The following is a 24,559-nucleotide window of genomic DNA, read 5'->3' on the forward strand; positions in this document are numbered from 1 at the left end:
TGCAAGATCACACACACATTATTTAAACATTTTTAATGTTTATTATTTATTTTTGAAAGAGACAGAGAGCATGAGCAGGGGAGGGGCAGAGAGAGAGAGGGAGACACAGAATCTGAAGAAGGCTCCAGGCTCTGAGCTTTCAGCACAGAGCCCGACGTGGGGCTTGAACCCACGAACTGTGAGATCATGACCTGAGCCGAAGTTGATCGCTTAACTGACTGAGCCACTCAGGCGCCCCAACACACACCCATTTTTGTCACATAAAAGCTTAGGCGAAGTTTCTCAGTTAAGTCATGTATTTTAAGGTCATATACACAATGCAAAAATAAAGGTTATTTTTAGATGACTGCTATTTATGATCTTTGAAATTCTATTGGGCTATTAGATCACAGCATAAGTAAGGATGTTACCCGTGCAACATTGAGGAGTCAATAGAAACAATCGATAGGTACATGTCTTATATTTCATAGGTGTTTACTTATTGCTGCATAACAAGCCATCCTCAAACTTTGTGACTTGAAAGAATAATAATCATTTCTTTTGCACACAAATATGCCATTGGGTAGAACTGGGTAGGGATCAGAGGCAAGGTTCATCTTTGCTCCGTGCAGCATGAGCTGGACAGTTGACTGAAGGCTGGACGATCTGCTTTCACCACTGGCTCATTCAGTATGGCTGGGGCTGAAGGCCAGGGGCCTCAGGTCCTTTGCACATGGCAGAACTTTTCTCCAAACCTCTACACTATGAGATGACCACACTAGAGCATAGCTTCCAGTAGCATCAGGCTGTGCCCTAGGATGACTCCAGTACTGCATTAAAATGCCTGTCTGAGAAAACTCAAGGCTCCCAGTGTTTATCATTTGTTCTAGCCAAAACCTGATGGTAGGTCCCAGACCTCCCTTTTCTTATAGCATTTACCCAAAAGGGCTTACAACGGTGACTCCTTCTTCTGTCCCTTTCAGATGTGTATGTATCTCTTGCCATTTGAAGTGTCTTTCTCAATGATCTGAGAGCCATATAGGGCCTCTGTCTCCTAGTCTCTGTAGGGAAAAAAAGAATCCTAACTTCAATAAATCGCCTGCTGGCAGCTACAGCTGGCCTGATCACATTTACACTCACCAAACCTTTGTAATTTTTTGGTTCAGCTCCACTCTCTCCCCTCTCTACTCCTTCATTCGCACTTTAAATCATCCAGTCACTTCTGCATAGATTGGAACGGAGATCAGCTCTTTACCTTACTGTCAATAGTGTCTGAATAAAATCTGTTTTACCCCTTTTACTAACGCCTGGCTTTGTCTACCACTGATAAGAGGCTTCTCCAAGTGACCTGGGCTTCTTCACAGTGTGGTGGCTGGGTTCAAAGTGTCAATGAAGACAGAAGGAAGTGATCCCATAGCAGACAGCAATGTGTTATTGGCTCCTCAAACATAAAAATGTTTTATACCATGGGGGCGCTTGGCTGGTTAGGCATCTGACTCTTGATTTCAGCTCAGGTCATGATCTCACTGTTTGTGAGATCAAGCCTGAAGTCAGGCTCTGCACTGACAGCACGGGGCCTGCTTGGGACTCTCTCTCTCTCCCTCTCCCCTGCTCAGCCTCTATTTCTCTCTCTGCTTCTCAAAATAAATAGACATTTAAAATATGTTTTACACTATGCCCACTTACAAATCAAAAAGGATTGTTAATAAAGTGATTCAAGTCTACTATAGGTATGAAAGAGAAAGCAAAATAAAAATAAAGGAATAAAGTTAAGCCATTTGGGTGACTGAGGATAATACAAATGCATCACTTACAGAAAACATAAATTTGCCCTTTGGGAAATAAAAGAATTACTGTTTTTTAAAAAATCCAAAAATTATTTGAAAGGCTCACATAAAATTAAAACACAGGAAAGAACAAGAAATTAGGAGCGATGCTGAAATGTGAACTTGGGCAGACAGGCCGCCCTTGCTTGCTATTACGCTTGCCATTATCCTTATTTTTGAGATAAGGACACCCAGATATTGAGTATTCATTTTGGAGACACCTTGAACACTAAATCGTCACGAGTCGATGTTTTTTCTCTTCAGTACGGTCCTGCTGAATGGTCCCAACATGGGGGCCTACTTAAAACGTAGCGAAGCCTGTTTTATTTTAGCCCACTACAGGAGTTTCTTTTTTAAATATGATTTTTGACCTCCGTGGGCTTCCGGCCCGAACTACACTTCCCAGCAGGCCGTGCTCAGAACTACGGGTGCCTACTTGAGGTCTGGCTTCCCCGGTGGCGGCGCAGTCGCCGTGCGGACGGCCGACGGGCGGGCGCTTCGCGGTTTGAATGGCTGCGGGCCCGGGCCCTCAGCTCACCTGAGGACCGGCCGCCCAGGGGTGCGCTATGCCGTCGGGAGGCGACCAGTCGCCGCCGCCCCCGCCTCCTCCTCCGGCGGCGGCAGCCTCGGATGAGGAGGAGGAAGACGACGGCGAGGCGGAGGACGCCGCGCAGCCGGCCCGCTCGCCGGCCCCTCAAACCCTGCAGCGGTTCGAAGAGCTGTGCAGCCGCCTCAACATGGACGAGGCGGCGCGGGCCGAGGCCTGGGACAGCTACCGGAACATGAGCGAGAGCTACACGCTGGAGGTGCGCCGCGGGGGAGGAGGCGAGGGGCTTCCCGGGCCTAGTCGCCGCGCCCCGCCGCGGGAATGGGCCCCTCCCCTCCCCGGGTCGGGCGCCCGGCGGGGACAGTGGGGCCGGCCCCGGGTCTCCGGTCCCCAGCCTGGAGGGCGGCGGGGATCCTCCCTGCGCGCCTTAGTCCTGGGGACCTGGCTGACGGCAGGCTCCTAGCGGCCCAGAAAGTGAACCCCGTCTCGCAGCTGTTCCCTTTCGGGTTCCGAGTGGGGGCCATTTCTTGCCCTAAAGTGGCATCGCGAGGCCGAGGTCGTGCCGGGGTCACGATCGCAAAGATACAACCACCTTGTCGGCCGAATGAACAGGTGCAGTTGTTACGACCGTCAGGAGAAGGGGAGGGGACTTGGCTGTGCTCCCACTGAGATTAACCCGCGTTTAGCGCCGGGGCCGCTAGGCTTCTCTCTCAGTTCTTTTCCTGCTGTGCCCACTGCCTTTGTCCCGGCATTGCATCCGTGGAGTAAACGCGTTGTTAAGTTTCGGGCTGTGCTTGTGTGTCAGCTGTGTTCCTTTCCCTCGGGCAAATGAAACGGGCTTTCTGCCCCCCCCCCCCCCCCCCCCCCCGGATATAGACACACGCCCGCATTTGTCCCTAGGAAGCTGGCACTGCGACGACCTTGAGGACCTTTTGGTCACCCCAGACGTTGCCCAGGACCCCGTAGCCGCTGTGATTTCGGCTTGTTGTGTCCCTTTCTTCGGATGGGGCTTGCAGATGAGAAAAATGGCCATTCCAGCCAGTGAGGCTCAACCCTGTAGGCACCTCCCCTTTATGGACCAATGGGAAGTGACACGGAAGTCGGGATTGTTTATCAGCTGTTTGCTTGTGTGTGGCGTTGAACTGGAGGCCGTATGATTTTCTTAAGCTGTTTTACGGTTTGTGGAAAGAGAGGGCAGATAGGCTCAAACTGGGAAGGCCTAACCAAAGTATCTTTAATGATAATAGTAGGGTGTTTCTGAGTACATGTGACTCACTGAGGTTACTTGTATTCTTGCCTTAACAGGATTGTATTTCAGTTCTTCCCCCGTAGTTATATGTGCAGGGGCGTGGGGGACAGGCCTAGTAATCTAGTGTCCATAGAACTTGACAGACCTAGGTGACATTGGACAATTTACCTAACCACTCCAGCACTCGATTTTGTGATACGTGAACTTGAGATTCTTTGTACCTGCGTCACAGAGTTGTCTTGCAGGTTTAATAAGGGAATGTGGAGTTTCTGTTGTGGACAGTGCTTGTGCTGCAGAGTTTGCAGAGCTCTTTCCTGTTTGTAGGTGATGTGGCCGCACAGGCCACGTTCCTATTTATTTTTCAGTGGTTCTGTGGTCAGTGGTTCCTGTGGTTCCTTGGTTATGGGCAGAAGTGCTTCCAAATAAGCTATAATCACGATAATCTTTTAAGTTACACAGAACAAGTACTATCACCATTCAGTTGAGGTGTCTCAACTCATGGGATTAAGTTGTATGAAGTCCAGTGTTAGGTAAGCAAGAGGCTAATAATGGTTAAAATTATTTTTGAAAACACGTTTGATTAGCTCAGTTTACCCAGTAAGTGAATGAATATTCATTTATCAATTTTTTTTTCCGCCTCTTTTTGGCCAGATACTGTTGTAGATGGTGGGGACAGAGCAGTGAGCAAAACTTAAAAACCCCCACCCTCGTGGAGCTTGTTGTCAGGGATGATGTGAAATGTGAAATAATGGAGGATGTCAGGCTCGTGGAAAATAAAGCTCATATGATATTTAATACAGAGTATCGGTTATAGAATTTTATCTTCTGATTTCTTGTGTTTTCTATGCTTTCATTCTCACAGCCCTCAGATAAGGAAGTTGAGGCTCTCTGTTCATTTGTCCCACATGGGGACCCCCAAAGCACATGTCCTGAGGGAGTGAGGCAGGTGGAATCTTTATTGCCTTTTATGATCTTACAAGTTACCTAGCATCATCTGCACCTCGGTTGAGATAGTTCAAAACGAGGGCATAGAACACAGATTCCTGTCTCCCAGTGTGAAAATGTCAGCGTCACAGTATGAGAACACTCGGGATGGAGCCGTCATTGAAAACACAGCTTCCCACAGACATAAAAAATTAAACTTTGTTTAATCATAAAAGTTTTTTCATATTGAAATGTATATATAGCTCATTAGGTAAAAATCAATATTCCTTTATTTTACAGGGGAATGATCTTCACTGGTTAGCATGTGCCTTATATGTGGCTTGCAGAAAATCTGTGCCGACTGTAAGCAAAGGGACTGTTGAAGGAAACTATGTATCTTTAACTAGAATCCTGCGATGTTCCGAACAGAGGTAACTATGTCAGAGTTGGAAAAGTAGAGTGTGACAAATGTAAAAGGTCAAAAATCATAGTGATAGAATTCTCTGTTTATCATTTCCAGGGCATTTTTGTACCTGTAGAGTGCTGAATTTAGAGACTAGGTCATGGCTTTCCTTTACCGCATCTAAGTTGGTAGCCATTATTTTTTACTTCTTTTGTGAAAAGTATTGAAATGTTAATGTATTAAGACTTGTATGGGAGCACCTGGGTGGCTCGCTCAGCCGAGCATCCATCTCTTGATTTCAGCTCAGGTCATGATCTCACAGTTCATGAGTTTGAGCCCCACATCAGGCTCTGTGCTGGCCTGCTTGGCCTGTGTGGTGCCTGCTTGGGATTCTTTCTCTCTTTCCCTCTCTCTCTGCCCCTTCCCTGCTCACTCTCTCTAAAATAAATAAATAAACTTAAAAAAAAAAAAAAAAAAAAAAGACTTGTTTGTATGAAGAGTACTATTAAAGGTTAGGACTTGTTATTATGTGATATTGGAGGAATTCTAAATAAGGATATTAGAGAAACTTTAGGAAATATTCTAAATTGTAAAGGTAAATAAAATATGGTATTAAACTTAGAACTACATGCCCAGGATTTGTATCTTTATATATAAATATATGGAATGTGTAAATACTTCTCCATTTGCTGCTTGGGGGGATATGCAACACTATTACAATCAGTTTCTGAAAGGGTCAAATAATGTTTTAAAGAAGAGGCAGAAATTGCTATTTCTATTTGTTGTGTAATTGAATTGATTATATTTATTTGTGCCTTTTGGGTGAATTTTCTCTTATGGCTTATTAAAGATTGGTGGGAAAAAGGATATTTGGCAGTTTGTAGGGGGAATACCACTGTCAAAATTTATGTACCTAATGGTTTAAAAAATCACTTACTATTAAAATAATTAACAAGAAATGTAATATTCTATCTGTAGCCTATTTATTAACCTTGAACTCCATCCTGAGTTATATTTAGGCCTAAGGACAAGAGGCAGTGCATAAAGAGTTGAACACCTGGTCTGCAAACCTGCAGAAGTGGACTTAAATAAGGTGCAAAAGTATAATCATTACGGAAAAGCAAAGTGGAGACAGAGTAATCCAGTTAAGTGACAGACAAGGAACTTTAGAAGCAAAGGTCGAATTATGGAATTATAAACCATAGTAAATTGAATTCATCCAACATTTTAATGCAAGTAATCTAGTTCTAGGCTTCAGTTGTGTTTCCATTTCAAAAACTCAGTTTCTGTCTTTAAATTTTACCTCTGGGCTCAGATTATTTACTTTTTTGCCATAATAGACTAAAACGGGTTAAAAACGAAGAGTATGTTGGGAGAAGATATTTACAATGTGTATAAATAACAAAAGATCAGTGTCCAGAAGTATATAGAGAACGGCTAACAAATGGTTGCATGATTGACAATGGGTCCTAAAAAATGGGTAAAGAATATGATTTCACAAACCTCAAAACTCACATAGCTAATAGATGTATGTAAAGAAGTTCAGTCTCACTGGTAATAAGGAAGTTCAAAGTAAAAACAAGGTAACTGTCATTCTCATCAGATTGGGGAAGTTTGAAGGCTGATAAAACCCGCTCTAGTCACTATGTAGGGAAACAGGAAATCTGTATTGCTGGTGTGCATTGGTGAGAGTATAAATTGGCACGACCACTCGAGTGGCAAATTGGCAGTCTCTAGTAAAGTTGGAGATGCACCTTCTCTGACTCGGCAATTCTTCATCTTGGCCTAGTCCCTAAAGAAGCTCTTACATACAGGTGCAAGAATGTGTTCATTACAGCCTTTTCGTGTTATAATGTAAAATTGGAAACCTCAGTTTGCACTGGTTGGGGAATGAATGCAAAAAATCATGGTAGTTCATATGCAGGAATATTTTTAACATTAAAATTAATGAATTAGATCTGTACATATTAATGTTAATCTCAGAAACATTGAATGAAAAAGCAAGTTGCTGAATGCTACTTACAGTGTGATACTATTTATATAAAATCTTAAAACCACACATAAAGATGATACTACTTACTGTTTATGGATACATATAGATCCATATATGTGTAGATACAAATGTATAGATACATATAGATTCGTATATGTATAGATTCGTATAGATGCCATATAGTAAGGGTATTAAGTAGTAAGTATATAAAAGCAAGGATGGGAAGGATTCGGACTCACTTGAGAATGGTGGTCATCTTTGGGGAAGAAGAGGGGGCCATGGGTTTGGGGAGGAGTACAAATGAGAATTTGGCTGTTTCTGTTGTACCTGAAGCAAACATGGCAAAATTTATTCAATATGTTAATGTTTGTTAAATCTGGCAGTGGGATACATAAGTCTTGGTTACATTACTCTGGCTGATTGTTTTATATTTTTATATATTTCATAATTTAAAAAGTCAGGTCATCTCAGAAAAAAGGTAGATTAGGAAAATCAGAGACATACACCAATCTGTAAGACAGGAAGCTAGTCAGAGGCATGAGTTGTGATTTTATATCACTGTCTAAAAGTAATTTAACAAGTTCATTTTGATTTAATTATATTTGTGTTCTCTCCCTTTGTGTTAATTTTGAAAATGTCTCATTGTTTATTTTTAATATCAGCTTACTTGAATTTTTTCACAAGATGAAGAAGTGGGAAGACATGGCAAACCTACCCCCACATTTCAGAGAACGTACTGAGAGACTAGAAAGAAACTTCACTGTGTCGGCGGTAATTTTTAAGAAATATGAACCCATTTTTCAGGACATTTTTAAATATCCTCAAGAGGAGCAGCCTCGTCAACAGAGAGGAAGAAAACAGCGGTATATACATATACATATTTAAAAAATTTTTAGTGTTTTATTCGTTTTCTGAGAGAGAGAGAGCAGGGGAGGGGCAGAGAGAGAGGGAGACACAGAATCCGAAGCAGGCTCTGAGGCCCAGAACCTGATGGGGGCTCAAACTCACGAACCATGAGATCATGACCTGAGCTGTAGTCAGACGTTTAACTGACTGAGCCACCGAGGCGCCCCGCGGTATGTTTTTTTTTTATATTTGTTAGTCAGGACTACACATTTTTAAAATCTGTGCTGCAGTTTTGATCCCTCGGTTTGTGTCACTTAGCTTATTTTGCTAGTCTTAAAAAAACAAATGTGATTTCATAAGTAATCTTTCTTTCCGATGGCTCTCTTTTAACAATAATTTCTTGCTTTTCATTGTATGTTAGCCATAAAGAATTTGGCTTCCTTCATATTGCAAAGTGTATGGGATTATTGTTTCTGTAAACTTTCCCTTTTTATTTAAGCAACCCAAATGCAAAAGTCAGAACTTATGTATTTTCACCAGTTAGCCACCTGGGTATCGAATTTGACTCCTTAATTTTCTGTTATTGGCTATGTTGACTATTACTATTATTTTCTGTATATTATAATATCAACTATTTCTCTTATTTGACTTCTATGTCCTACTTAGAAATCGATAATCCCCTCTGAGCTGGCTTCTATATGTATTTTGATGTTTATAACTAACCAAGAGTAGACAAACTGGATGGAGGGAGAATAAGGGGACAGAAACTATTATGAATATGTGCTTTCTGATCATGTCTTCAAAATCTGTAACCTGACTCTGGCTCAGTGTTTTCCATCTTTCCTGATAGGTAAAGGCAGTCATGGGATACACATTCTCTACCTTTACCATGAACACTTTTTCATAAAGTAGAAATGGAAATTGTTCTTAAGATAGAACTAGAAAAATATTGACAAGAAAAGTGGGGGGAAAGGAGTTACTACAATTGAATGAATAATGGGTGCTTCTCTTTCAATATAAAATTTTTTCCCAAATTGTGAAGGATGTTTGTAGTAAGTGAGCAGGTTTTAAAAATCAAACAAACTATGTATTTTCTTGGATAGTTGACCCCACTGTTATGGAAGCAGCTGGTCCAGTTTGCTTGTAATTTGGGGGGAGTTGACTATACACAATGAAATAAAGTTTGGATAGATGCTTTGTTGTAAGTCTGAGCGAGGCTGATGTGATCATTCACAGGAAGATATAGAATATCTTCTTTCTTTGGAGTGTTGTAGGAAATGATTTTAGGTTGTGCTTGCTTTGATATTTATTAGGGTATGTATATTACCTAATTCTGGTTAAGAAAATTGTAAGATAATTTTAATTTTAAAAGCTTAAAATATACTGTATACTTTTATTAGTACTTTTGGCTAATAGTAATAATCATGTATACCATTTACTGAGCATTGTTATGGAGCAGGAACTGTCCAAGATTTAAACCTGTATAACTTGAATGAATCCCTATGACAACTATATAAGATTGATGCTGTTGTTACAGGCGGGGGAACATAACCCCTTGAGAGGTTAAGTGATTTGGTCACAGTCACACAGTAAGTGTGGAGCTATTATTGACACTGGTAGTCTGCTTGCAGAACCCATGTCCCTTACCACTTCTCTGTACTGTGCCCCACACATACCAGTCTCTGAAAGTTTGTCATTGGGTATTTATTGAGAACTTACTGTGTGAAGTATGTTGTTAGGTATTTTATATAGGACACAAATATTGAAGAAAAAAAAAAAAGCCCATAGCCTCTGTCTTTTGAGAGCTTACAGTATAGTTGTGGAGAGGAGGCATGTATGAATGCAAAAGATAACAAAAATATACAACTTCTGAGGCAAAATTAAACCACTGGGCATGAGCCAGTCAGGTACGGTTCCATGAAGTAAGGAACGATGGGTAGGATTTTGATGGGTGAATTTGGAGATGTAGATAGAGCCTTCTTTGTACAGGATATGTATGCGAAAATAGCAAAGAGGCGATTGGCTGAGTAGGTTCAGTAGGTCAAGTTCTAGGGTTCTCAAGTCATAGATTCACTGTTGAGAGTGGCTTGAGTTCTAAGCTAAAAAGCTTGACTTTAAAATAATTAAATTAATTTAAAAAAGAGGCATGTCTGGGAGGCACGTTGGTTGAGTGTCTGACTCTTGACTTCGGCTCAGGTCATGATCTCAGGGTTGGGGAGATGGAACCCCCATCGGGCTCTGTGCTGAGTGTGGAGCCTGCTTGGGATTCTCTCTCTTTCCTTCTGCCCCTTTCCCCAACTCTCGCACTCTCTCTCTCTCTCTAAAATTAAGAAAAAAGCGTTTTAAAAAAAAGTTTGACTTTTATCTTGGTAGGCATCAAAACTGGATAGTTATCATGTGCCTAGGGTAGGGAGGCCACTTCTAAAAGCAGGGCACTGACATTTAATCCTTGCCACGGACTGGTGAATTAAGTACAAAACTCTACCCAGGAGACTAATTGTTCAGCAGATGAAGAGACTGGGGCACATGGGGGGCAAGTGTGTGTAGCTAAGGACCGTGGGGGAACTAAACCCTTGTCTCCCGATCTTCCCTTCAGAGCTCCTTGTTGGGATGTGGAGACAACAGATGTCTTATCTGAATATTGGCAGAGGTTTTGGTAGAAAAGCCAAGGGCGTAAAACAGGTCTGAAACTCCCTTTAGCAGACAACTTGGCAAAGTATAATGGATAGTCTTAACGATAAAGAATAAGGAATTATAGCAAACCCAGGATTTACCTTAAGTAGTCCTTTTGTGACTTGATACAATCTGGAATATCTTTGGGGAGGGAGGGTTTACAGTTCCTTAGCTATGATGAAGGGAAAAAAATAGAGAAATACCTGATTGCATACATGGGTCCAAAAGCAGCATGAGCCTCTCTGGTGTCATCAAAACATCTATGGTCACTCATTTTCTACCTTACCTGTCTTGACCTTGAAAGCCTTTTATAGTTCTTCAGAATTTTCTTCTTTCTGAGGTGAACTCTTTCCCTGGCTTTGTCCTTGCCAGTATTTGGTTGGAGCAGAACTTCTTGTACATTTTCCACGTGAAATGAATCTGCTGTCACTCCCTTCAACTGTGGGTTTTGTTTCTCACCTGATTTATAGTCATTTGTGATGTCTTTTTCAAATTCTTCTGTTATCTCATGACTTTCTTTCTCCCCTGAAGGCGACAGCCCTGTACCGTGTCCGAAGTTTTCCATTTTTGTTGGGTGCTTTTTATATATGCAAAAGGTAAGACAGAGCAATATTTATCTAGATGTTAGCTTATGTAAATGTCCAGGTACTACTTTTGTCAATCTGTATTGTGTATCAGGAAAAGATTCTCAACTGAGAACTTTCTCAATGACTTTAATCTCAGATTCATTTTTAAGTATTGCCTTTTTGTAAGTCTTTTGAATGTCTGTAATGTCCAAATCTTATATTAAATGGAAAATCCTTTTATTTTGTTCTTCCATAACATCTTTTCCATCCAGAGCTATTCTTCTGAATTATGGACCAAAAGCACATTAGTAGTTTGTATTGGTGTCTTGAGCTGTATTTTTCGTGAGCCGTGTCTTATTTTGTTGAGGGTGACTGCTCATCCTCAGTGTAGTTCAGATGACTTTTTGCATCTTGTTCAGATAAATACATTTGCTCAAATGCCTTTGGATACAATTTATTTTCTCTCCCTTTTCATCTCCCTTAACTTACCCAAGGTCTGTATTCAGGGAAATACGTTACTATTTTTTTGTGTCCTGTCTATATTTCTGTGTAGAAATGATTCTTAGTGATCTAAAGAAGAAGAAAAAATACAATTACATTAATTACATAAACTATGTAGAATGCCTTTGCTATTAAGAAAGCCCAATAAAATGCAAAGTTATCATCAAAGAGTCATAGAGCTGGGAGGAATTTCATAAATGTAAGAGATTTTCATTATTAGATCAAGTAGCCCAAATTATTTACTTTTAAGATTAGGTAACTGAGGCCCCAGAATTAGCTGCTAGAAACAGAGCTAGGATTTGAACCCAGATCTGGCTCTTGGTTTCATGCCAGATGTGAAGGCCCTTTAGCAAGGATGTATCACTCCATTGGTCTCTGGGTTTGGTGTGTCGGATTATAGCTGGTTCTTTCTAGCTATTTAGGTGAGAACTCATTCTTCCTCCCTGAGCTGTGTGGTTGATTGAAAAGAAAAGTCTTTCTTCTGCCAAAAATAAACTGTTAGTTATTTTGCTGCCCATCACACTGGTGTGTTTCTTTAGTGGAGATAAAGGTAATATGATAAATGGCACAAAATGGAGGTGTAGGAGCATATAAACGGCTCTCACAGTAGCCAGTAACCCCTGCTGCTGCTTTTAGCTTGCTGTGGCTGGTATTATTTATGACACTAATCTTGTCATTGGATTGTGGGCAAGTGTATCTGACTTCTGGGATTTTATCTGTTCTTATGCTTTTTATGGTGTGTATGTATCTGGGAATGAATGTGTTTGATACTATAGAAATTATTTAAAAATTTTATTGTCCTTATTTACATTTTGGTCTCTCTTGATCAACTGGGTGTCATATTTTTGTCTCTGCAGTTAACTCGGTGTTGGAGTTGTGTTATTAATTCAGTCTGTAATTATTTAATCTGAAGAGTCTTTGTTTCCTGACAGTCCAACACCATGATCTTTTATGATTCAGTAAGATCTTTTCTGATAGAGTTGTTTAATTAGTTTTATTCAGTTCTTGATTTAGTTATTTGGGGGAGAGTTGTATTGTACTCTTTTATAGCCACCTTTCTCATGACTTTCTCTGCAGCATACGGGCATCCCAGATTATGTTGTTCCTGATAGATAAGCCATTTTTTTTGCCTGTTATCTTTGTTGACTTCCTATGGCAAGTACACCCTCGTGACAAGTTTGGGCTTGTCATCCTGAAGGGCTTTGTGGCCCCAAGACCAATTTGGTGCCACTTCCTGTTTTACAATCTCCAGTCTCTTCATTCCTGATAAATCAGCCAATTTTGGAGTTTCAACAAGTTATCTTTGTTGTTGGAAAGATAACCTACCTCGCAAAGTGAGATTTCTTTCTGAAGTCAGGATTTGAAACTCGAAGTCTGTCACGTTGGGACAGTCCTGGAGTTTAAATTAGATTCTGACCCGTGGGGCATTTTTTGTTAGAAGTTACTGTGCTGCTCTTTTTTTCCTTTATGGCAAGTACACACCAGTGACAAGTTGAGGCTTGTCAGTGTGATGGGCTTTGTAGCTTGAAGCCGTAGGTGCCACTTCCTGTTTGACATTTGAGAAACCGTCTGCTTTAATATTAAACATCTTTATAGTGGAGCCAGGCAGGTTAGTTTGGTTCTATCAGTGCAGAACTTAACCACCTATTCTCATTCGCCTTTCTGGCAACAGAAAAGCATTTTCTCTCTTTAACTCATTTAAATTGATTTGTTGAATCATCTGTACGAAAAGAGAATTATCCTGCTATGCAGAGGTAAGTGGTAACTTTCTTTGGAGGAAAGGAGGAAAAGGGGGGAAAAGAGTCTGAAACAAAGCAGTATGAGAGAGAGAGAGAGAGAGAGAGAGAAGAGAGTGCGCGTGTGCGCGTGTGTGTGTTTGCATGCATTTGGGTAGGCATTAAGTGCGAACATGTTTAGAAATAATTCCTCAGATGTATGTTAGCTGTTTAAATTGAATTCATGTGATATAAAATCACTAGGAAGACTTTACATGCTGTGTTTCATGAGAAAAGAGATATGCTCAAAGTTATTTAAAAAATCTAGAAATATTTCTTAATTTCCAAAAATAAAACTGTTCAACTGCCTATAAAAACTGATTTCAGTGTTAGACTTAAACTAGCATCGCAGAAATGACATGTTTCTCTAGGTTTGAGCCTGGGTTTCTTTTTTCTTTGTTTACTAAGCATCAACATTATTCCCAGGATATTGGCTCTAGACTTAAATATCTTTCATTGTGGTCCTGTTGTTAATTTGTAGGAGTTTATATTATTATTAGAAAATATTTCAAATGTTACCATTAGCAGCCTGATTATATGTTCTGGTCTTTTTAAACTATATACATGAAAAAATCATTGTTCAGCTATTCCTAAGTATATCTACTAATCTTTTTTTTTTTTTTTTTTTTAAATAAATTTCCCTTTTAGAACTGCTTTTTGTACATCCTAAAGATGTTGGACCATTGTGTTTTCATTTTCATTTGTCTCCATGTATTGTGATATTTTAATTTTTTTGGTTTTTAATTAATTAAATTTTAACTAATAGTTTAATAGTTTAATTAGTTAAATTTTAATTTCAATATAGTTACCATGCTGTTAATATTAGTTTTGGGTATTTAATATCTACTAATTTTCTTTTTTTTTATTTAATTTATTTTTTAATTCATCTACTAATTTTCTTAACAGAAAAATATTTTCACATGAAAGAATTTGCTGCAGTTTGAGATAATTTATGAAGTTGTTTAGAATTTTCAAAGAAAAAAAACAGTGATAAAATTTTAGTCAGCTACTGGGGAGTTAATGCTTATTTAATGAATATTGATTGAGTGAATGAATGCCATTTTTTGTAAAGTTTTGGTTTTAATTACACTCTCAGAAATTTATTAGACTTTAAGAGCAATATTTCAAAATGTAAATTTGCCAGAACACTTTATGTAGCTTTTGAGTCAGGTTTGGTACAGTGTTTGTGTAATGTCATTTTAATTAAAAAGAGAAATTATGTCTAAAATAACGTAACATGGATGCAGATTTACTTGATAACTGTTTGTATTCCTGTAGGTAATTTCCCCATGATTAGTGATGATTTGGTCAATTCTTACCATCTTCTTCTGTGTGCTTTGGACTTGGTTTATGGAAATGCACTTCAATGTTCCAACCGTAAAGAACTTGTAAACCCTAATTTTAAAGGTAAGTTTGTAAATCAAAGATTATTGGACAACTCACATTTCTACCTTATGTTTATTTTTGGGAGCTGTACACATGCCACAGGTTTCCTAGCATCAGAGAGCGTTAAGTGCTTTGAAAAGCTCCATCATCATAATCCAGAATACTTGCAATTACTTAAACCCAGGAGTTGAGCTCTCTGTAAAAATATTTATGGAAAGTGCAATCGCAAATATTACAAAGTGTGAAGTCTTACATGACAACTGTAGAAGTTTCTGAAACAACAAGAAGGAACTTAAAAACTTATAGTAGCAAAGTCGCATTAAACTGATGTTGTTTTCTGCATTGCCGAGCTTTGTGCCTGACACACAGTAGGAGCTCAAAATGGATTTATTGAAATAATCTTCATTCAGGTTTTTTCCTACAGAAGAGGAGTAGTTATGGTTGTAAATAAGTAAAATGAATTTTTAGCTCTTAAACTAAAAGATGGATAGAAATGATTTTGGCAATGCATTTAAGCAGGCTTTAAGGCCATGTTATTTCTATGAATGATACACAGTAAGAGGCCAAATTATAACTCACAGACAATATTATAAATATTAAACAGTATTTATAGAGGTAGTATATAAACTGTTGACATTTGAATAATACCATGGTAGGATTCTGAGTGATTTTCAGTTTTGGGGTGGTTATCGTTAAAATTTTAGCTTGTCTGACTCTGAAGTTTTTTTTTTAATGTTTATTTATTTTGAGAGAGAGCGTAAGCACACGTTTACACGTAAGCGGGGCGGGGGTGGGGAAGTGCAGAGAGAGAGGTAGAGAGAGAATCCCAAGCAGGCTCCTCACTGTCAGCACAGAACCTGACACTGGGTTTGATCCCACAAACCGTGAGATTGTGACTTGAGCCAAGATCAAGAGTCAGAAGCTCAACTGACTGAGCCGCCCAGGTGCCCCTCAAGGTAGATTTTTAAAGTTACTGAAGTTACTTAGTTGTTCCTGCTTCAGTACATTTAATGTTCTTCGTATTCTCTCCTTTCCTTCCTAACTCCCTTTATATTTCTATGTAGTAGCTGCTTTTCATTTTTCTCCTCTTATTTATTTATCCATTTTGTTTGATTTTAGTTTATTTATTTACTTTTGAGGGAGAGACAGAAAGACAGAGAGATAAAGAGAAAATCCCCAAGCGGGCTCCGTGCTGTCAGTGCAGAGCCTAGCATAGGACTCGAACCCACAAACTGTGAGGTCATGACCTGAAGCTGAAATCAAGAGTAGGATGCTTAACCAACTGAGCCACCCAGGCCCCCCTTATTTATTTATTCTTATACTGAGTCTTGGGTAAGAATAAACCATAAATCAATATGTTACCTACATCCAGTATGATGAAATGAAAATATATAAACAGTATATACTTTGAATAGTAATTTTTTTCAAAGTTGTATTTTTTATTTGAATGTCAGACTTATTTGCAAAGTTTTATTTTTTTATGTTCTTTAGATCTTATTGCAATATACTAAAATTGTTATCTCAGCTTTTTTTCCTTTATTTCCAGATAAATAATTAACTGAAATCTTTTGAGTAGTGATGTACTTTATCTGTATTTGCTGTATATTTATTTTTATTTAAGTATAATTAACATACAGTGTCATATTAGTTTCAAGTGTGCAACATAGTGAGTCGACAACTCTGTACATTACTCAGCGCTCACCACAGTAAGTGTAGTCACCATTGTCACCATGCAGTGTTCTGACAATATTATTAACTATATTCCTTATGTTGTACTTTTCATCTCCATGCCTTATGTATTTTATTTTATTTTAATTTATTTATGTTAGCTACTTGGTCGATAAGTTTATTATTGTCTTTGAAAAATCTTCATAAAAATTGTGGTTTGATTTAGCTCTCAGTGGCCCACTCCTGAGCTCTAAAGACGCTTGCCTTCTTCTGAGCTGCCCAGTCTTTCTTCTGGGCAAGAGACATTTTGGGATAGTTCCACCTCTTTTTAACTTCTTTCTTAGGCTTCTTCTTCTAGACTGGATTCTCTCCTAGAGCAGTGTGAGCTTTACACATCTCCTCCACCATGTCTGGAGTTATTTTGTTCTTTTTTTTTTTTTTTTTTTTTTTTTAATTTTTATTTACTTTTGAGAGAGAAGGAGAGAGACAGAGGTGCAAACAGGGTAGGGGCAGAGAGAAAGGGAGACACAGAATCCGAAGCGGGCTCCAGGCTCCAAGCTGTCAGAGCAGAGCCTGACGTGGGGCTTGAACTCATGGGCCGCGAGATCATGACCTGAGCCAAAGTTGGACACTTAACCAGCTGAGCCACCCAGGTGCCACCTGGAGATACTTTGTTCTTTATGTATTAAGAGAATTGTTTCTTGTAAGCGTCTTCATCTTCTTCCATTAGGTAACGCATACAGTCTGCAACTTTTTGACCCATGATGTACTGCCCGTGTCCTTCTGCACTCAATTACTCGCTTTCCAAATCATAACCAGGGAATCATTTGGTACCATTAGGGACAGAGAAGGCACCATCTACAGCTCTCTTGAGGGCCCCCAAAACTTTATTTTGAGGAGTGGTTGCATCCAAATAGTAGGTGAAGGTACCAGGTTGACCCTCAGTGCTTTCCACAGTACTCATCTCCTGTCACCTCCACTTGGCCTTCTTAGATCTTGTCCAGGCCTGCTACAGTACACTGCAGCCTAATTTGTCACGCCAGCCATCACACCTCTCTTTGGGAGTTCATAAGCACGTGCTGCACAAACCGTCGCATTTCCTTCTGTACGGGCATTAGCAGTCTGACAGATGATCTCTCTGGTCTCTCTGTGGACTATCATCCTGTATTTAGATGTGTTCTACTTATTTTTATCCTGAATTACCAAGCGTTCCCAAGCATAGTAATTAGTTTTGCCCTCTTGTCTTCTTCTAAATTTCACTTGGTATCTCTTGATGCAAGCCTTATTCTTGACAACCTTAACAAACCCCATCCTGTAGAACAGAGACTGGCGTCCATGGCTCACCACAGACAAGCAGGCCCAGAAATACTCCATTGGCGGGGGGGGGGGGGGGGGTGGCAACTTACTATTTTATAACTGGAAGTTTGTACCTCTTAATCCCTTTTATCCATATTGCCCATTCCCCCATCCACCTCTCCCCTGGCAACCACCAGTTTGTTTTCCATACTTAAGAGTCTGGTTTTTTTTTGTTTGCTTTTTAAATTTCACATGTAAGTGAAATCATATGGTATCTATCAACTGTTTGACTTACTTCACCTGGCATAATACCATCTAAGTCCATCCATGTTGTTGTAAATGGCAAGATTTCATTTTTTTTTTTTATGGCTTAATAATATACCTGTGTGTGTGTGTGTGTGTGTGAGAGAGAGAGAGAGAGAGAGAGAGAGAGAGAGAGAGAAAGGGAATATGAGAAAATGAGAGAGAGATCTATTCATATATTGATGGACACTTGGGTTGCTTCCATATCTTGGCTGTTGTAAATAATGCTGCAGTAAACATGGTGGTGTGTAGGTGTTTCCAAATCAGTGTTTTCATTTTCTTTGGGTAAATACCTAGTGGAATTATGGGATCATACGGTATTTCTGTTGTAAATTTTTGGAGGAAATTCCACACTTTTCCAAAGTGGTTGCACCAATTTACCATCCCACCAATAGTGTATGAGGATTCCCTTTTCTCCACATCCTCCCTAATGCTTGTTATTTCTTGTCTTTTTGATTGATAATGGCCATTCTGACTGGTATGAGGTCATATCTCATGGTTTTGATTTGCATTTCCCTGGTGATTAGTGATGTTGAGCTTCTTTTCATGTGTCTGTTGGACGTCTAGATGTCTTCTTTGGGAAAATGTCTATTAAGGTCCTCTGCTCATTTTTTTATTGAACTGCTTGGATTTTTTTGGTGTTGTGTTGTATAAATTCTTTATATATTTTGAATATTCGCCCCTTATTGGATAAATCATTTGCATATATCTTCTCCCATTCATTAGGTTGCCTTTTTGTTTTGTTGATGGTTTCCTTTGCTGTGCAAAATCTTTTTATTTTGGTATAATCCCAGTAGTTGATTTTGTTTTTGTCTCCCTTGCCTGAAGAGACATAGCCATAAATATGTTGCTATTGAATGATAGCAACATTCAATATTGAATGATATTGAAGAGGATGATATTGAAGAGATTACTGCCTATGTTTTCTTTTGTCTTTGCTATCTTTGAGGTATATTTAGAGTCAAATTATGCCCCTCTACACTCTTTCCTATGTACACTAACTCATAGGCTGATTAGATTATTTGTATTTTGGTTTATTACAGTTTGATTTATTGAATGCTACCTGATCTCTCTGTTCTGTGATTCTGTTCATTATAGGCCTGTCAGAGGATTTTCATGCTAAGGATTCTAAACCTTCCTCGGACCCACCTTGTGTCATTGAGAAACTCTGTTCCTTACATGATGGCCTCGTTTTGGAAGCAAAGGGAATAAAGGAACATTTCTGGAAACCCTATATTAGGAAACTTTATGAAAAAAAGGTTTGTAAGTAGTAAAGTGAAAATATTTTCTGTGGAAAGATTTATTTTAATATGATGACTTAAGGATCTTTTCTTTCATCATAGCTCCTTAAGGGAAAAGAAGAAAATCTTACAGGGTTTTTAGAACCTGGGAACTTTGCAGAGAGTTTGTGAGTATTTGTATTATCAGCCACTTTAATATTTTGTAAACTATGTACTTAGGAAACCTCGGAGTTTAGTGTCTTTATTGTTTGTACCCTGGAAACTTAGAATATGTTTTGTGGGAGAACATCAGAAAGCAATCAAAAGTTGTGTCAACTGTTACTCTAAGCACACAGGTTAAAATTTATTGGAAATTGTATGGGCTGTTTTTTAAAGTTTTAATAGTTAAGCTTTTGGATCATAATTTTTGAGATAAAAGAAGTTCTTTGGGAACTGTATGGGTTCAAATGATGATGTAGAAGTAGCGAGATCTTCAAAGGTGCCTAGAGCAACTGGGAAAGATAATTAAGCATCTCACCAGAAACTGCACCTCCCAGGTAGATCGGTACAGGGTTCCTCCCCTCCAATCCCCGCCAAAATACTGTCAGCAAGATACACTCGCTGTATGACAGGTGAGCCTAGTGTAGCAAGCTTGCATTTTATACAGCTCAGATGTAAGTAACTGTGATCTGAAATTTAACTTTCACAAAATTATTAGAACTTGGAGTAAATAAAAAAATGACCTAATTAGGTGGCGTAAAACACTAACTGAAACGGCAGTCCTGTGAGTGTACATTTTGCCTGTCTTTTTTTTTTTTTCCTATAGTAAAGCCATCAATAAGGCCTATGAGGAGTATGTTTTATCTGTTGGGAATTTAGATGAAAGGATATTTCTTGGAGAGGATGCTGAAGAGGAAATTGGGACTCTGTCACGGTGTCTGAACACTGGCTCGGGAGCAGAGGCTGCTGACAGGGTGCAGATGAAAGCCATCCTCCAGCAGCATTTCGACAAGGTGAGCTGACCAGTGCCAGGAAAGCAGACATGCTGGAGTCTCTGTGTTATTGTGGTAATTGTGTGTGTGTGCGCGTGTGTGTGCGTGTGTGTGTGTGTGTGTGTGTGTGTGCGCGCGTGTGTGTTATACTTCTTCCAGTATGAAAAGGGAAATTCTTGTCCTACTTAATTGAAAAAGTGGTCTCTGTGTTTACTGACTTAATTTTTGTTAACATCAACTTTCCAAGTTTTCGGTTGGATCTGAGAGAAAGAGCCTTTGATATAAATTTAAATGAATGTATCATGCTGATATAACTGTTGGTTTTTTAAAAAAAAAAATGGGCCAGTAATGTACAGTCTTTACATATTGAATGTAGTAAGCATTTTAGAAAATGTCAATTGATCTGAATGGTACCTTCATCTAGACACTAGAGAAACTGATCATCTATAGTCTTTAGGAAAATTCCGTTAAATTGACATTCAGGATCATTGAATTTCAGGTGTTATTTCATGCATACAGTTAGGATGATGGAGACTAAGAGTTTGTCTTCTATTGTGTGATGTTCACAGAAAATACACAGCTTCTGACAAGTGCTTCCAAAGGCAGTGTGTATATTTCCAAGGGGTAACTCACCTGTAAGACCAGATTTAAGCCTGGTTTGCTTATTCATTCAGTAAATATTCTAAAGGTATTCCACACGCCAGATTGTGTCCTGCATACTGGTGATACAGCAGTGAACACAATAGCCATGAATACCTTGTTTTATATTTCAGTGTGGGGAGATGGACAATAGATAGCCAAACAAGTGAATATATTGGACGTCGGATGATAGTGTATAAAGAGAAGTCAAATAGGGTAGTAGTTCAGAGCGTGGGGAGAAAGGGAGAACGGGTGGGCCTTGGGCTGCTATGGATAGGGCGGTGAGGAAAGACATCTCCGAGGGGGTAACATCAACAGAGATGTGAAGTGAGGAAGCAAATCATGTGACTAGCTGAGGAATGTGTTTGAAGCCCAGAGAATAGCATGTGCCAAGGCTTGTGGTAGGAGCTCGACTGGCTTTTTGGAGGAATGATGAGAGAGCACTGTGGTAGGAATTGAGTGAGAGAGTGGTTGAAAAGTGAGGTGGGGGTGGGGGCAGGGTAGACCTTGTACGGCTTTGGAAGCTCTGGTAAGAATGTTTGCTTTTGCTCTGATAGGAAAGCCATTAGGAAGGTGTTATGGAAAACAGTGACTGAATTAGTCTGATCTGCATTTTTCAAGGTCTTGTAGGGGGTGTTTGGCAGGGGCCAGGGTAGAAGTAGGGAATTAAGAGGCTGTCGCACTGGTTCTGGTGATAGCTCATGGTGGTTTGGATCAGAGCAATGGTGGTATTGGGGCTGTGTTTTGGAGACAGGACCCACAGGATTTCCTGATGGCTTGGATCCAGGGTGTGAGAGAAAGATAATGGCGATGACTCCAGTTGCATAAATGGTATAAAAGCTGAAGTCCTTCCAAAGGCCTCTGAGGTCTTTAGTGATGTAGCCCGCTGCCTCTCTGAATTCATCTCCTACCACTCTCCTCCTCACCCATTGTGCTCGTCACATTAACCTCTGTTCTCCTTCTTCAGATATGCCGAGCATACCCCAACTCAAAGCCTTTGCTCTTGCTGTTTTCTCTGCCTAGAACATGTTTCTTCAGGATATTCATGTGGTTTATTTCCTCACTACATTCAGGTCTCTGATAGACTGACCACTGCATAGAATAATAACCACTGACATCCTCCCCAACCTTCAGCACTTCCTTCCCCTTTTACTCTGTGATTAGTGTTCCTCTTAGTATTTGTCACTGTCTTAAGGTAAGTGGGTGGGTAGAAAGAATTGTTTGTCTGACAGTAAGTAGATAGATAAATACAAAGATGGGAAAAAAGAATCGTTTGTTATGGGTCTCCTGCATTAAAACATAAACTTCATGAGGGCTGTGACCAGTGCTGTGTTCAGTGCCTGGCACATAGTAGGCATTCCATGAACATTTATTATTGACATTTATTCAGGGAAAAAACTCAGAGATGGCGTTATGATGGTATGTTATTTGAGATATCTTTTTAGGCATCCTCGTAGACAAGTGGAGTCGGCAGTTTGGATGTACAAGATTGGTGTTCATAGCAGAAGTTAGGGCTGTGTGTGTGTGTCTACTCTGGAGACACCAGGATATAGATGGCTTTTAAAGCCATGAAGAGTGACTATGTGAGTTGATAGAGAATGGAAGAGGTCTAAGGACAGAGCTCTGGGGCACTCCAAAGTTTAGAAGTGTTTACTTGGAGAAGGAAAGTTCTAAAGTTTCAAAAATAGCAATATTTATACCTGAGTCAAAGAAAGACTCCTCTTGATCAGAATGCCCAGGAAGCTTTAAGCCAAGAGCTAAACAGTGCTGCCGAGAAGCTGTATGCTGACCTTGAGAACTGTGGGCAGAAAGCTGTTTGTGGCAGTCATACCTCGTTCCCTGTGTGGAAGCATTGATGTCTGTGGGCAGTGGGAGATGCTGCTGTTGCTTTTGCTGTGCACGTGCAAGGTGTTTTTCCCTCCCAGCAAAGCACTGGTTTATATACAGGGAAGAAGCTGGCTGTAGGAAAAGACGTGTAGAGCAGGGAATAGCCTTCTGAATGTAGTTAATCCACCCAGATTGTCTTATTGACCTAAAAAAATTGTAGAATTAATTTCTTTGAAACCAAGTGGAGGTCTTGGCTCTCTCCTGTTTGAGTCACAGAAAACATGTAGATTTATATCTGTATGTGTAGAGTTATATCTGTATGGCAAATTCCTCTGCGTATCTGTATCTCCTTAAACTTGAGTAGTCTGTTTTGCCAGGTGAAAATTTTACTAGGTGTTTTTATAGCTATCTCTAGAATTAATATACTTAGCTACGTGGGGAAACACAGTTTATCTTGAATGTTAAAAAACACTCCTGGGGCACCTGGATGGCTTAGTTGGTTAAAGTGTCTGGCTCTTGGTTTCAGCTCTGGTCATGATCTCACGGTTCCTGAGTTTGAGCCCCGCATTGGGCTCTGTGCTGACAGTGCAGAGCTTGCTTGAGATTCTCTGTCTCCCTCTCTCTCTGCCCCTCCCCTGCTTGCGCTCTCTCTCTCTCTCTCTCTCTCTCTCTCTCTCTCTCAAAATAAATAAATAAACATTAAAAAAATAATAAAATAAAAGACACTCTTAAGCTCTCTTAACCTTTCAGAGTTTATTCGAAGAAATAGAAAAGATGTTTTATTAGCATATGTAGTCATGCTTAAATTCTCAGATATTAAGTCCTATCTTTTTCATATTTATATTCAGGAATGTTGACTTAAATTTATTTCCCTGAAGATCTGTAGACTTGAGTGGGGGGGAACTGATAGATTCTAATAACTATAGGTAAAGGAGGGGCAAGAAGACTGAAGGCCATTCTGTGTCAGGCTGTTTTCTCATCTAGGAATGTTTGTTTTGTTCCATGTCTCTGAAGCAGATCTGATGATTTAGATGGGCTTTTGTTAAATCATGGAATTCATTTGGGCCGGGGTTAGTTCACAGCTTTCCTTTGTCAATCTTTGAGTAGTTACAAAAAAGTGGTGGGTGGCAGCTGTGAAATGCTGTTTCTCAGCGATGCTCTTTACTGTATATTCCTTCTTTGTGCCTTCAGGTTTAGGCCTAAAGTAGGGATGACAGGGAAGTGCGGGAAGTATGCCTTGTCTTAGGGTTTAATTTTTAAGAGACAGACTTTCTAGTTGGCTAAAATACAAATTGTCCTTTCACACGTCTTCACATGGAGGGTGGTGGCTCCTAGTGGTGTTATGTTCAGATTCCAAGAATGGAGATATTTGAATCATTAAAATTTATTGATGGAGTCTGATTGGTTTGAATTCTCATTTGTGAAGTAACTGAAAGTCATTCTAATCTAAAATAGTCTTCTCCCCCCCCCCCCCCCTCCCCACCGCCCCCATTTAGTCTAAAGCACTTAGGATCTCCACACCACTGACTGGTGTGAGGTACGTCAAGGATAACAGCCCTTGTGTGACCCCAGTTTCTACAGCAACACACAGCTTGAGTCGTCTTCACACCATGCTCACGGGCCTCAAGAATGCGCCAAGTGAGAAATTGGAACAGATTCTAAGGTGGGTTTGAGCCCTTCTTGCCTTCTAAGATTTGATTGTTGACCATTTTCTATTTTAATTTTTTTTTTTTTTTACTTTTTAGTGGCTTAATTCACCCATTATTAATTTTATACCAGTTGCATGCTCAGACGTGTTATTAGTCTGTAGAGGACATAGGTCACCGTCTATGTTGGTGATCATTTTTCCTCAGTGTGTTCCTCAGTATCTCAGTGTGTTCCAGCTGTTATCACAGAATACCGTAGACTGGTGGCTTATAAACAACAGTAATTAATTTTTTACAGTT

At 39.7% G+C, this 24,559-nt stretch overlaps 1 protein-coding gene and 1 pseudogene across 7 annotated transcripts in view; one reads left to right on the top strand and one right to left on the bottom strand.

Moving 5' to 3' along the window:
• The first annotated feature begins 2,256 nt into the window (after positions 1-2,256).
• The window catches only part of RBL2 (RB transcriptional corepressor like 2), a 55,488-nt gene continuing 33,185 nt past the window's right edge, over positions 2,257-24,559 (top strand). For 2 of the 7 annotated variants that reach the window (XR_009615371.3, XM_060650771.3), the window contains exons 1-9: positions 2,257-2,611; positions 4,826-4,956; positions 7,584-7,784; positions 10,972-11,036; positions 14,561-14,689; positions 19,034-19,194; positions 19,279-19,343; positions 19,982-20,168; positions 24,110-24,276. Coding sequence is in view for 6 of the 7 variants with exons in the window: in XM_060650771.3 (XP_060506754.2) it covers positions 2,372-2,611; positions 4,826-4,956; positions 7,584-7,784; positions 10,972-11,036; positions 14,561-14,689; positions 19,034-19,194; positions 19,279-19,343; positions 19,982-20,168; positions 24,110-24,276 (1,346 nt within the window). In the remaining variant the exon portion in view is untranslated. The other 5 variants (XM_060650772.3, XM_078438716.2, XM_078438717.2 and 2 more) reach the window with 5 other exon arrangements.
• LOC132690387 (large ribosomal subunit protein uL18-like) lies at positions 16,377-17,698 on the bottom strand (annotated as a pseudogene).

The sequence above is a fragment of the Panthera onca genome, chromosome E2 (genome assembly GCF_046562875.1).
Source record: "Panthera onca isolate mPanOnc1 chromosome E2, mPanOnc1 haplotype 2, whole genome shotgun sequence".
NCBI lineage: Eukaryota > Metazoa > Chordata > Mammalia > Carnivora > Felidae > Panthera > Panthera onca.